Raw genomic sequence first — 14,807 nt, forward strand, 5'->3', positions numbered from 1 at the left:
TCATTCAGTTCTTTCTTTCCCTCTCCTCCCCCTGTGCCCAATAGCGAGCGGCCTCTCCAGTCTATACTCACCGGGAAATGAGGTAGAGACACTTGGCCATTGGCCTTCACACTGCGATGCATTTCTCTCTGCAGCTGTTTCTTACTCCCCACACGGTAAGGAGGGATCCCATCTCTGAAGGCAAGAAAAACAAAACCCACAGACTCACCAGGATGCTTCTAGCAGGTGGCTGCTGCACAAAGCCCTGCTGAGATCCCACCAATGCGCAAGACCACACAGTTCCACGAGAGGGAACAGAACTGCACGGCTCCAGACGCAACGGCTGTCACCAAGGTCCAACTAGCAAACCAACTTCAAATCCTGACTACTCATCATCTCTGGAAACCTGGCTCCCTCTCACACAGGGGCATCGACTTCAACAGCTTAATAAGCTCATCTTAGACAACTGTTCTACTTAGAACCAGGTTACATTCCAACCAACCCTCCATTTTCAAGTGTGTCAAGCAGAAGATTCTCCAGCTCCCTTTGGTCCTCCCAACAGCCGACTATCATTGTCACATTCGTACAGACAGTGCCAAGCAAAAGGTAGTAGAGATTGGTCAGGAACTTACCCCAGCGGCTAACCCAAGCTTTAGTCAGCCTCTCAATTGTTTCCAAGTTTCTTCTTTTACTCAATCTTATAAATCACCTGATCATGACTTTCCTTTGCTCCAAAGCTCATCAACCCCAACCAAGGAACTCTCTCGGCCAGGGGACCAATGTGGACTTAAGAGGAAAGCTCCCACTGTGTGTCACTCTACACATCATTAACATATGTGAATACCTACTGTGTGCCTCATTCTAGGCACTAGATAAGAGAGTAGACAAAGATTCCACACACACACACACACAAAATCTATTGTTTTTAAGAAATTAATGTTTTAAAGAGGGGACATGGGCAATGAGCATAAATGAAGAAGCAAAAGAGATGCCAGGAGATGGAAATAACTGTAATAAAACACACAGCAAGAAAGGGAGGGAGAAGTTGCAATTTTAAATTGGAGTGTGAAGGGATATCAAGGAAGTCTTCAAAAGGTGACCTTTGGGCAAAGACCCAAAGGAAGTAAAGGTCGTGTGTGTGTGTGTGTGTGTGTGTGTGTGTGTGTGTGTGTGTGTGTGTGTGTGTGTGTGTGTGTGTGTGTGTGTGTGTGTGTGTGTGTGTGTGTGTGTGTGTGTGTGTGTGTGTGTGTGTGTGTGTGTGTTCGCGCGCACTTGCGCACACACTTAAACTCAGGGCCTGGGTGCTGTCCTTAGCTTTTTCTTGCAAAAGTGGCATGCTATCATCTGAGCTCTAGCTCCACTTCTAAATTTTGGTGGCTAATTGAAGATAAGAGTTTCATGGACTTTTCCACCTAAGGCTTGCTTCAAACTGTGATCCTCAGATCTCAGCTTCCTGAGTAGCTAGGATTACAGGTATGAATCACTGGTGATCAGCTGGTTTTTTGTTTTTTTTTTAATGAAAGACTATTGCAGCTAGAATTGGAGTTGGTACATTTTTATTTAAAACAAAAAAGAAGGGCTGGGAAGGTGGCTCAGTGGTAGAGCGCTTGTCTTGCATGCCAGAGGCCCTGGGTTCGATTCCTCAACACCACATAAGCAAAAAAAGAAAAAAAGCCGGAAGTGGCGCTGTGGCTCAAGTGGTAGATGCTAGCCTTGAGCTAAAGAGCTGAGGGACAGCGCCCAGGCCTAGAGTTTAGGCCCCACGTCCAGACCCAAAAAAAAAAAAGAACAAGAAGAAAAAGTCAAAGATGACTTTGAGCTGGGCACCAGTGGGTCACACTCATAAACCTAGCAACTCAAGAGGCTGAGATCTGAGGATCATAGTTCAAAGCCTAGGCAAGAAAATCCAAGAGACCTTTATCTCCAATTAGCCACAAAAAATTGGAAGTGGAGCTGTGGCTCAAGTGATATAGAGAGCTAGACTTGAGCAGAACAGCTCAGGGAGAGCACCTAGGCCATAACTTCAAGCCCCAGGACCAGCACAAAAACAAAAACAAAACTCTTTGTTCTTGAAAGCAGTAGAACTGCTAACATACTGGTCAACATAGGACTAGCTCAATGAGGTCCCTTTCTCTACAGGTCACTTATTTACAAAGCCTTGATGTTCACATGTTTCTTAAGTAAGTTGCACTTTGTGTGGCTGTGAACAATGAAGTAGGAAGATGTTTGGCTGTTTCCCTTTCCTGTTTTGTTCAGCACAGGGTGAAAAGGAAGAAAAACACCTTTGGCTCATCAGGTCACAAATGACAATGCTACAAACACCAAAGGAGCAGCAGCGAGGAATAGCACTGGCCAACCTGGGGCCCTTATGACTGAGATGTCTCAGAACTCTAACTGGCTGTACTTTTTCCAGAAGTCTGCTGACAAGCCACAAAACAAGGCCAGTGGGGGAATATGATGGAGACAAACGATGTGGACCAGATTTTGACTGAGGAGTGCAGGAGGGATTATCCCATTGAGTGGGAGGCGAGGGGAGAGAGAAGAGAGAGAAGAGAGAAGAGAGGGGGGAGAGAGGGAGGGAGAGAGAGAGAGAGAGAGAGAGAGAGAGAGAGAGAGAGAGAGAGATCAGTGGCTACATGAAGAACTTCCAGGCTGAGTCCTCCCCAGTGAGAGTTGAGTTGAGGAGGGGTGGGAGTTAAGTGTTCAAGTCAGGTGAGGGTCTGGACTTGACCAGGCCCCTTGAAGGTAGTTCTAAATCCAGCAACCTGAAGCTGATTTTTGTTTTGTTTTTTTCTGTGCCAGAGCTTTTCCACGCAAGACTAGCACTCTACCACTTGAGCCACAGCTCCATTTCCTGATTTTTTTTTTTGGTGGGTGCTTAATTGGAGGTAAGAGTCTATCAGACTTTCCTGCCTGGGCTGGCTTCAAGCCGTGATCCTCAGCTCGGCCTCCTGAGTAGCTAGGATTACAGGCATGAACTATCACGCCCAGCTCTAAAGCTGATTTTTATTTTTGGTGCCTATACTGGCCTCAATCTCTTGCTTGGCTTGTTTGTTCAAGGCTGGTGAGCCACACCTCTTCTTTTGGCTTTTTGTTGATTAGGTGAACATAAGAGTCTCGTTAGACTTCTTCTGTCCCAGCTGGCTTCGATCCACGACCCTCAGCTCTCAGCCCCCTGAGTAGGTAGGGTTACAAGCATGAGCAACCAGCACCCAGCCTGAAGCTGATTTGATTAAGACTTAATGTTGTCATTTGGGGAGAGTTTATTACACAGTGGAACACACCGCAACCCACAATCCTACAGGAAGCAAGCACCTCCAACCCAAGGCCTCCACTCCCTGGAGCCAAGCTCCTACTGCAGGTCAGATATGAGTGGAGAAATCTGACATGTCACTGGAGCTCACTGGCACGGGAACCTCATTTGACCCATGACCAGAAACTCTGCCTTGCTGGGAGTAGGTCGACTGTAGTGGTTAAAAACAGGATCCGAACCCAGGTTCCCAACCAAGTCACTGCTGGACAACGATGTCCTTAACTAGGCAAACTATGCCCTCCTCCAGTTCCTCACTTTTACCTGCCATTTCCAGTCCCAACCACAAGCTTCTGGGTGGTCTAAATTTGAGGGGCCATCGCCTAAGCCCCAAAGAACCAAATGGGAAGTACAGGGAGTGTTCTAGAAATCCTCCTCCACTGGTTGGTTAGTCCTTGCTGGCTTTGAGAATTTGAGGTTGTGTGGGTCCCACAAGAAGGGGTCTCATGCGGGACTAATCAACTTCTGCTGCCCAAGGGGTAGAAAAATGCCCATGCACTCTTCCTGGCCAGCTCCTCTCCTGACTAGCTCCTCTTCCAGGAACTTCAGAGTGTGGGGCTGTGTTCCATTGTTTCCCGACACAGAGAGAGAGAAAGAGAGAGAGAGAGAGAGAGAGAGAGAGAGAGAGAGTGAGTGAGAGAGAGAGTGTGTGTGTGTGTGTGTGTGTGTGCGCGCAAGCATCAAGCATTCCCTGGGACCTATGCTTGGAAAAGTAGGCTTCAGGACCCCTAGAAGAGGCCCCCTGCCCCCTATCCATTCCCTATTGGACTCTGCCCTCCATTTTCCATTCTGTTCTCCAATTCCTTCTTTCCTTTTGGATGAAAATCAATAGGAAAGCTTTTACACCTTGCCTGCTTTCTCCATAGAAGGTAGAAAAGAAAATGAGGAGGGGAGGAAGCAGCTGAGGGCCAGAATGAAGGCAAGCAAAGAGGAATCAAGGTTTTTGGAAGCCTCCCACCCCACCCCACCCTCACAGCCTTTAGGGGGTAAAAGGATCTTACTACAGAAAAGCCAACCTGGGACTAGAGCAAAACTGGGGAGATTTTAGCTCAGAGAGGCTCAAAGAGGCTTCCAGAGCCTTCCAGAAAATGTGGCTTTAATTCTCTTCTTCCCCCCCTCCCCCCCCCCACACTCCAAGCCAAGAATCTTCTTCCAAAACAGCCCCTCATCCCCCAAAAAAGAGGGCCTCTCTTCTCTCTTTTATTCAGGCTCTAGAAGTCTGATCAGTTTCCTGGCTGTTCAAAACCCATGGGCCAGAGTTTTGGACCCTCTACAGTCTTCTTTAATTATAAGCATTTTAGCTAGCAAGCCTGCTGCCCGGCCCAGCTGTTTCTGGGGAGCACTGATTTTGAAGTGTGGACTCCACTTAGCTGCCATTTAAGCTGAGCCAATTAGCTTAGCCTTTTGACTCTGCTGTGGCCCACCTAACCTGGATGTCGCTTCCTGGCAGCTTTGAAACTCGCAGGGCCCACACCCGCACACATCTGCATTTGGCAGCCAATCTGAGGCCGCCCACAGCCGCGGGCAGCATCAAAGCCCGGTGCGTAAGATAAGGTAATATCTGAAGTTCACCAGGACACATTCCCCCATGTCCAGCACACACACCCATCAGTGGGACAGAAGGAAACAAAAAGAAGGGAATGCACATCATCACACCAGGACAGAATGGGAAGAAATCAACCTTGTGCTGATTGGGGGGGAGAGGTGGGCACCGAAAGCAGAGGTGAGCTACCAAGGCAGGCGGTCCTGATGACAAGACAAGACACGGGGTCGCCTCCGCAGCCTTGTCTGGGCTTCTCTGAACTTGGGCGGCAGCTTCTGAGCCCCAACTCCTGGCCTCCACCCCTCTCAGCCTGGTGCCCTGGAATGACCCCGCGCTCCTCCTGTGCCTTGGTGCGCCAAGAACTGCACTTTAGGATTTTGCTGGAAGTCTGGCGGCTAACGTAAGGGGAAAAAAAACAAAACAAAAGAAACCTCGGCTAGAAAGCCATTTCTTCCGAGAATGCAGGCTTCAGAGGAACAGGCTCATAAAACTACCTTTGCAGAGGCCTATAATGGAGACTCAAATCCCTGACGATCTTTAACAGGGATTTTTACTTAGCGAGGAAAACAGAAGCCAGCAGTGGGGCTCCAGGAGAAGGCAAGGGTTTCTTCAAAGACCCCGGCCCCTACACCCTACCCTCTCTGCATGGCCCAGCTCTGGCCAGGCCGACTCCCCTAGAAGACCCACAGACAGGCAGGCTCTGCCCCACCTTCTACACCCAGGCCTCTTGCAAAGGCCCCTGGGACTTAATTGGTTCAGTCGCAAATGAGATTGCTTCCCTGGGCTTGTGTCTAATGAACTCCAACCTTCTAGAGTCTATTGAAGGCTGCCTGTGACCCCAGCTCCCCCTCCCACCTCGCAGCAGGGCAGCCAGCCCCACTCCCCAGCCCTCCACAGCCCACGCCGGCCATTGTGACTGTGACCAGGAGAAACAGCCAGGGCTCTTTTCATGCTTTATGGGGCGCTCCTATTCACTTGTTCAAGGAAATTTCAAAGGGGCCCTGCTACCCTCTTATCCCCTCTAAGCTTCCCGGATGAACAATGGGCTGAAAGCGATTCAGCCCCGCTTTTCATCCCCACACACTTTATTTCTTGCCTGGCGCTCTCATCTGCACGAGGCCCACAATTGGCAGAGCTCTGAAGAGAGGGTCGAAGCCCAGCCCTGGGAATCCCAGGTGACTGACTGCCTGGCACAGGGCGGGGTCACACCCACCCACACCCATGGTCAGCCATCGCCCACCCCACACTTCCACTTTGTTCAAGTCTACTCACACCAGCCCCCTGCCTGGCCCCAATGGCAGCTTGGGACCCATGGGGATCTCTAAGTGGGAGTGAGCCCCCATCCCGTGGGCTCTAGGTTCTGGAGTCCCTTGTGCCCACCCTGGGAATCATGACACAACCTCCTCCCAGGAGCAAGTAACAAGACACTGATTTGTCCTTGAAGCAAACTGCACTCCCATTGGTCTAAACACACGGGGCGGGGTTGGGGGGGCGGGCACAGCTGGGAAGCTGACAGCCTGCCCACTTGGTCTAGAATGCTGCCAGGGACATCAGCCCTCAAGGCCCCCTAGCCTCACAGAGACTTTTGTCCTGGTTGGTTCTGTAGGAATCCACAACAGCTCAGCTGTGCCAAGACCCAACACCCAGAGGCTCTGTCACCAGGTGGCCTGGTATCTGGTCTGCCCCTCGAAGTTGCTAAGAAAGCTGTTTGCCCTCTTTCTGTCTGTGTCAAAGTGGCTTTGCTCCTAGGATAGGGACCAGCCCCCAAAAAGTGAGCCCAGAAGTGACTGCCCCACACTTCAACTTCACACAGTGCTTCAGCTACAATGGGAAGGGAGTGGAGAGCTTTAGTCTGGTTTCTTTTATTGGGGTCCAGTTGTGGGGCCTGAACTCTGGGCCTGGGCGCTGTCCCTCCTCAGCTCAAGGCGAGCGCTCTACCACTTGAGCCACAGTGCTACTTCTGGCTTTTTTCTTTTTGCTTATGTGGTGCTGAGGAATCGAACCCAGGGCCTCAGGCATGCAAGGCAAGCGCTCTACCACTGAGCCACCTTCCCAGCAGGAGTTGAGAGCTTTAAAGCCACTTCTAAATGAAATGAGGCCATCTTCCTGCGGGGAAATGGTAAAAGAGGAGGAAGCAGACAGGCTGCCGGGAGGACTCGGAACGTGCTCCCTGCCACTCCTCCCCCAGCCTGTGGAAAAGGCAAAAAATGTTCCGATCACTAAATAAAAAGGGAAACCCAACCGAGCACAAGGGTCTGAAGAGCAGCTGAGCCCGCGAGCATTTCTCCTGGGAGACAACAACAGGCAAAGGCCAGGGACGCAGGTCTGGCTGAAATCTGAGTGCTGAGTCTGTGGATGGCCAGGGCCACAGCAGGCCTCCCTTCTGCCTGTCAAAGCCTACAGGAACCAGCTACCTTTCCCATTGGGTCCTGTGAGGATTACACAGCCACGAGTATGGGACCACACCCAAGTTATCTCATCATGAACCCAAAATAACACCTCCGTGATGGGGACTGAAACACAGCCAAGGACCAGGAAGCAGGCCAAAAACAGTCTCGAAGAAATCTAAACAGAAGCTCACAGTCTACTAAGTAAACTGCATCGAGACTTAGGAGAGCCACTCAATGCCTTCATTCAATTCCAATCCACTCTCTTACTCCACGCAGAGTCCCCCACTTAATACATGAAGATGTTTGCTAGAAGCAAGCATACAGGGCAAAACATGACAGCAGGTGGAAAGACAAAAAGAGAACCAAAGGGGTTTGTGTGCTTTTTGGTGCCAGTACTGTGGCTTGAACTCAGGGCTTTGTGCTTTCACTTGGCTTTTTTCACTCAAGGCTTGCACGCTACCATCTGAACCACACTGCACAACCAGCTTTTTGCTGAATCGTTGGAAATAAGAGTCTCAGACAGGCTTTTCTGCCCCAGCTGGCTTTGAACTGAGACCTTCAGATCTCAGCTTCTAGACTAGCTAGGATTACAGATATGAGCCACAAGCCAGCCCCAAAGAGGAAAAAGTATTTTAAAAGGGCAATAAATACAAGGGCATACCTTGTACAAACTCATAGCTTTGAGATAGTTCTACATCGTAACATAAAAACAGATCTTGATATTAAGTTTTTGGAATAATCAAGAATAAACTATGAGCTAGAGGCTGGTGGCTCACAGTGGTAATCCTAGCTACTCAGAAGGGGTTGAGGTCTGAAGGATGGTGGCTAGAGGCCAGTTGGGTAGAAAAGGCCAAGATAACTCTATCTCCAAAATAACCAGCAAAAAAGCTGGGCCGGAGGCATGGCTCAAGTGGTAGAGCATCAGCGGAACAAGTACCAGTCCCTTGAGTTCAAACTCTGGCAGACAAAACAACAATAATAATCATGTTGATGGTGATAATAATAAGAAAGAAAAATAATAAAATAGGCCTTTTCTAATGCTACTTAGTGAAGACAGGACAAGATGTATCAAGAAATAAGTTCACCGAAGTTTCTTCCAGCATGAATACTTAAAGAGCCCAGGTAACACAGAAAACCCACTTCTCTGATCCTTGCATCCCTCCATAGTGGATTAAAAAGTGTGTACTCCTGCTCCGATGCCAAAATGCTCTTCTTCTATGGAAATGGGACTTTCTGCCTTAACGATCCCCTGACCCTTTGCTCACAAGAGAATCTGAGGTGACAAAGTAAAAGCCACCAAGGCCATCAATAACAGAGTCCCCAAATAAATGCAACTTTTCCTCCAACCAGCCCCAGGCTACAAGCCCAGCAACAGGAATGGCGGCCAACAGAATCCAGAGAGCTGTGAACACCCAGGAAGAATGGATGGCCAGCTTAGGAAGCTCAAAAGGACGAAGCCTACGTCAGGTGTGCCAGAATTTACACCACTCACAACATCATTCTCTTTAGCAGGCAAAATCCTGACTCTAGTCCGCCTCTCTTTTTTTTAATTTTTAAAATCGTTATTAAAAAAGTGATGTGCAGAGGGATTAGGGTTGCACACTGACGCTAATTCCCGAAAGGCCCTTTCTGGAACAGGGTGTTGGGTGAGAGAATTTGGGGAGTATCACTCATGCCCAAGCTCCACCCTGAGTCTCCTCAATCAAAACCCCAGAAGATGGCAATCCATTGCTATGTCCCCCTGATTCCCTCCTGCGCACACATGGCCCCTCATCAGGATGCCATGACTAGCCTTCAAATAACCTACAACGCAAAGCCCAACCCCGCCGGGTGGATGGCCTGCGACCTCGTCAAACCCTTCAGTACTTGGATTGCTTTCAAACATCAGTGCCATCCAGCAGCAAAAGATCCAAGACCAGGCACTACTTTGGAGAACCACTACCTAGGGTCCGAGGACAGAGGGCTGGCACTTTGCCCAGGACTTTCTGAACGATGACCACTGAAACTTTCCATGTGGGTACAACGCACACAGTGGCCCTTTAGAGACGGCTGGCTCTCTGACTCCCAACTCCATTCAATGCCTTTTCCTACAAAAACAGAGACACCCCCTACCCACCCACTTCTCCCTTTTTTTGTGCTTAAACTCAGAGCCTTATAATCTTGCTTGGCTTTTTCACTCCAGGCTGGTGCTCTACCACTTGAGCCACAAGCTCTACTTCCAGATTTTTTTTTTAAAACTGGTTAACTGGAGATAAGAGTCTCTCAGACTTTTCTCCCCAGGCTGTCTTAGAACTGCGATCCTCCTACCTCAGCCTCCTGAGTAGCTGGGATTACAGGCGTGGGCCACCTGTGCCTGGCTAACACAGACCCTTTTAGGACCAGCCCGGGTCCCACCTGTTGGTTCTGCAGATAGGCGACCTGAGCTTTAAAGAGCAGCCAAGCAGTTGATCCTATAGGGACATCCCATCCTGCCCTTCTTCCGTACTTCGGTTTTCTTTGGTTAAAAGGCACTATTTCCATTTTCCCTTCAAGCGCTCTGTTCTCCACGCCCCCTCCTTGACCAGTACCAGGCTGTCTCTTTCTCCGCCCATCAAACTACCATGCACCCCCCCCCCCCACACACACACACAGGATGTACGAAGCTGGGTGCCCTGGAGTGTGCCCCTGGCAGGCACCCATGGGGAGCAGCAGCAGATACTTACACGCTGCTGTCCGTCATGGACATGGAGTCATCCGTCAGAGCATCGCTGGAAATCTCGCTGTCATTGGCGCTGGTGGCTGGTGCAAAGACGTAGCCGGAGCCTACATGATAGGGATTCACAGGATCGCTCCTCTTGAAGGACCTGGGAGGTGGGGGGGGAGTACAACCAGACTGTGGTTAGTGATCCTCCCGCAGGAACTCAGGTCGTCATCAGGAATCCCCCAATCCTGCCTCTGTTCTATGGTTGGAAATCCACCTGGGAAGCCTGGGCAGAAAGCAGGCTCGGTTTCTCTGCTTCCAAAGGGAAAGATGTCTGCCAGAGTATTCTAGAAGCAGCCAAGTTCTAAGCATTCCTTTATGGAGAAGGAGCAGAGGCCGTGGATGAAGGAGGGAAGTCAGTGGAGACAGGTGTCTTTCCCCTTCCAGCCTCTGTAACCAAGCCTGACCGAAGAACACACTTTCAGGGTCTCCCAAAGAACGGAGGCATCCCAGCTCTTGCCTGGGATCTGTTCGCGAACAACCATAGGTCTCATGAGGCCTTCCCATGTGGACCTGTGCCCACAGTCGCTGGACAGATGAGCTCAAGACAATGTTTGAGGCTCCCATGGCAGAGGGGCACTGGGCCTCTGCCCTGTCCCTTCCCCCAGCCTTCTTTTCCCCCAGGCTGGCTCAGGCCCCAAGACTGAAATGAGCAGTACAGCTGTGTCAAAGGAAGGCTCAGGCCCCTCCTTCGGGGGTCTCCAACCCTTTTGTCTCCATGGCCTCTGGGTCCTCATTTTGTTCTCTTGATCTCCTCCTAGAACAACCAGTGTGCCTGTCTCCTGCTGGGCCGCATTCCTCTTGTGTTACCAGCCAGGGACTTAGGGGGAGGGGAGATGGGTCAGCGGGCTGAAGGAAGGGACCCTCCCTGGGTTGTTCAGCCTAAATATGCAAAGCCCAAGGCTACTCCACTGAACCATCAACAGCTCAGCCAGTAGCTCAGGCCCTCAAGTGGAGGAGAGAGGACAGTCTGAGAGAGGACAGGCTAAGAGAGAACTTATTCCATGCGGTCACAGCAGCTGGTCTACAAAGATAGCCCTGGGGCTGGCAGATGACAGGGGCACAGGAAAGGTCACGGTCAGCCTTCTGCACATGCTCACTGAGTTCCCGCTCCCTCGGTGTGTAAGGCGTTAGGCTGGGCTCTAACATCTGGCATTACAGTCTCCTGGTAGCTGGTGCCTAGTGGAAGGCACAATTACCTCGTGTGGGGTGGTGATGTCATAAGAAAAGTACACGGGGTGCTATGGCAGGAGGATTGCTATGCTGTGCCCATTTTCCAGATGAGGCCTCAGACAGGACAGTAGCCTGGGGCCTGGGCCACACAGCTAGAACTATAGACCTGGCATGAAATCACCTGACTATCACTCAACCGCTCTTCCTGCCTCCTAATACAGGAGGTTCCAGAAAGTTCTAGAACAGGAGGCAAGTTGTGAGCAACCAGCACAGGGGACCCAGATGGGAACAAGGTGCATCATGATCACTGAGCAGGAATTTGAGGAGATGACATCCAGGACTGGGGTACAAGAAAGGCAAGGTAGGGGGGGAGCTTTCTCCAGACTAGGAAAAGTGGAGGTCTGACCGGTCAGACTAGTAATGCTGGTGCAGAGGACAGGAGTGAACAGGGGGCGGGCGGGGAGGTCCTGGCAGGAAGGGCTCCCAGGAGCATGCAGGGCCTTATGGGTACAACCAGTTGCACCAGAAGTAGGGGCAGCCCAGTGGGACGCTCCCTGACCCCACTGGTTGTGTGGATGTCAACAGGGAACAGCAGAGATGGACAGGAAGGGGGTAGGCAAGGGGGGGCAACCCTGTCTGTGACAGGATCCTAGAGCAAATCCTACAGATGTCTAACCCGATGCCCCACACTGAGAGATGCCAGTACACCACAGGTTGTGCACAATGCCTGGTCAATGCTGTGCACCCAGCTCCCAAGACAGGGCTGGCACACAGTAGGTACTCAGTGAACCGCTTGCCCTATTGTGTTAAGAGAGTCCTCAAGACCCCGGGCACCTGGTCAAAGCAACCCCATTGGAGACTCGGCCATCACAGAGCGCGTCAGCACAGACCTTGGTCCTGGCCCACTGCACTAGGCTGGAACAGGCCCTAGAATGTCAGTAAGACATGGAATTCTCCAGAAGGTTCAAGCCCAAGTGCTTTACATGAACCCACTGTGTAAACTTTCCACCAGGTGATGACGATGCCCTGTCCCAGAAACAATGATCTTGTTCTATCTTGTTCTATGCTGGGACTTCTTAGGAATATGCAGTGCGAACAGTTAAGATTTTCCATGCTTACTCCTCAGCCCTGCATCCTCAACCTAGGGTTCCCAGACACCCAAGATGGCAGGGAGTGAGCAAGCGGGGAGGCAGCTGGTTTCTCTGAGAGGCGTCAAGAGTGATGATCCAAGAAGCAGCCTTCTAGCCAATGGGGCACTCGAAAGGAAGAAGCTTGGTTTCCTGCTCACCATCACCACTAGAGGCAGAACAGAGGGAAATAAATGAAGGAAGGAAGGTGGGAAAGGAGGGAGGGAGGGAGGGAGGGAGGAAGGATGGACTTCTACATGGTCAAGGAGATCATGGAGACGGGGACAGTCTAAAGAATGCTCCAAGTTTTCACCCAATCTAAATAGCCCCAAGTACTGAGCTCTCTAGGGCTTGGACAGGACCACTGGCCCAAAGCAGAGGCAAGGTGACTCTTCATGCCCCCTCCTATTGTCAGAACCCAGTGATAAGCCCATTCCTTATCCTCTTGGCGGGAAGAGGCTAAGAGCTGGTGCTGGCATGGCTGTCCATTCCCTAGGCCCAGACACGGCCTCGCTGGGTATGCTGTGCTGTGTGTGACAGGTTCACACACAGGCCACCTGCTCCAGGTGCTCACACACGCTGAAGGCCCCCGCAAGGGTGGTATAATTGTGGGTGCCACAGTAACACTCCAAGAACTCCACCACCAATCATAAAGGAGAAGCTGGGCGCCTGTGGCGCTCACGCCTATCATCCCAGCTACTCAGAAGGATCTGAGAACAGTGGTTTGAAGCCAGCTTGGGCAGGACAGTGTGTGAGACTCTTATCTCCAATTAACCTGCAAAAAGCTGGAAGCAGAGGTATGGCTCAAGTGGTAGAACACCAGCCTTGAGTGAAAAAGCTAAGGAGCAGTGCCCAAGCCCTGGTACCAACACATACTGAAAGACCCCAGACACTTAACCCGAAGCCCCCTATTGAGCCCTTTAAGAAAAACTGCTACCCCTTCTCCTGCATACCTAAGAAAGCAAGCAGGACACAGGCAAGCTATTAAACACTGAATCACCGCCTGCAGACCTCAGCGTGACTGTGATACATGCCTTAAAGCCAGACATTCCTAGAGAATAGCCGACCCACCCGTCCCTTCCTGTAAAACTTAACCCTAATAGCGGGGTAGGGCAGGATGTAGTAAATCACTTGTCAAAATTAGGGAACGAACAGTTTCGGTGCATAACGACCCGCACAGACTTTGTCCGGGCAAGTACCGACACGTCAGCCTTCCCCCAACCCCACCTACCCCATCTGGCTAGCTTAACCTGACCAATCCCCACCCTGAACATAATTTAAAAATAACCAATCATTACCCTGTAACCAAGCATCTCGCTTCTGTAACCTCGCTTCTGCTGCCCATAAAAATAGGGTGCTTTCAGGCACTTGGCGCGCAAGTCTTCCGACAGACTTTGTCGCCCCGGGTACCCGTGTAACCGGTTCTCAGACACTTGACCCGAACCTTGTGGATCTCGTGGTTGAGTGCACCTGGGAGCTGAGGCATGCCCGAATAAACCTCTTGCTGATTGCATCCGCACAAGTGGTCTCGTTGTTCCTTGGGGAAGGGTCTCTTCTGATTGAAGGACACCCCAAGTCTTCGGGGGTCTTTCATCTGGGGGCTCGTCCGGGATAGAGACCCCCACCCAGGGACCACCGACCCATTTTCGGGAGGTAAGCTGGCCAGCGTCTATGTGTTGTCCAGGTATTGTCTGTGTACTGTTTAAGTCAATCTGTGTGTGCGCTTGCGAATCTGGTGAGTTCGGCCGTACTCGTCCGTATCTGGCGGGCCCGTGGAGGAGCTGACGAGCTCGTACTCCCGACCGCAACCCCCAGGAGACGTCTTGGGGGTGTCCGGAGCCTGAAACAGTGGCTCATCCGGAGCCTGAAACAGTGGCTCATCCGGAGCCTGAAACAGTGGCTCATCCGGAGCCTGAAACAGTGGCTCATCCGGAGCCTGAAACAGTGGCTCATCCGGAGCCTGAAACAGTGGCTCATCCGGAGCCTGAAACAGTGGCTCATCCGGAGCCTGAAACAGTGGCTCATCCGAGGGCCTGAAAAAGTGGCCCATCTGGAACCCGGTCCTTTTGGACGCGTGGTTCATCAGGGAGGCGAGAGATCCGGACTCTCAATAAAGTCTCCATCAGGTTTTGCTTTCAGTTTGTTAGCAAAAGCGCGCCGCGAAGCTAAGTGTTGTCTGTGTTGTTGTCTGTACTGTTTCTGTGTTTGTTAAAATTTTTAGCATGGGGCAAACTGTCGCGACCCCCCTTAGCCTTACTTTACAGCACTGGAAGGACAGCCCGAGCCTAGATTGTCAGGTTTTAGGAACTTGCTTGTTTGTCAATTATGAAATTGCCACTGACCACCTGTGAGTGGCCCCAGTTAGATCTCAGCCTTGGGCCTTGGCTCAGGGGGTCTGAGCGTGGGGGAGAACCTGCCAGTCTGAGGGGACGGCCGCTAGGGATTTTTTTTCCCTTGCCCCAGATGACTGGGAATTCTCCTCCGCCTTGGAAGGCCCCTGGGTCAATGTCTGCAGGAAAAAAAAAAGAAAAAAAAAGAAAAAAAA

The 14,807-nt window shown here is 51.2% G+C and overlaps 1 protein-coding gene across 3 annotated transcripts in view; it reads right to left on the minus strand.

Annotated features, from left to right (window-relative positions):
- The window catches only part of Axin2 (axin 2), a 39,557-nt gene that overhangs the window by 11,889 nt on the left and 12,861 nt on the right, over positions 1-14,807 (minus strand). For all 3 annotated transcript variants that reach the window (XM_042665482.1, XM_042665480.1, XM_042665481.1), the window contains exons 3-4: positions 9,925-10,065; positions 72-174 (exon numbers count right to left, since the gene is read on the minus strand). In XM_042665482.1, the coding sequence (XP_042521416.1) occupies positions 72-174; positions 9,925-10,065 (244 nt within the window). The remainder of the gene's footprint in view (positions 1-71; positions 175-9,924; positions 10,066-14,807) is intronic.

The sequence above is a fragment of the Dipodomys spectabilis genome, unplaced genomic scaffold (assembly GCF_019054845.1).
Source record: "Dipodomys spectabilis isolate Male_0828 unplaced genomic scaffold, ASM1905484v1 ptg000329l, whole genome shotgun sequence".
NCBI classification, from domain to species: domain Eukaryota; kingdom Metazoa; phylum Chordata; class Mammalia; order Rodentia; family Heteromyidae; genus Dipodomys; species Dipodomys spectabilis.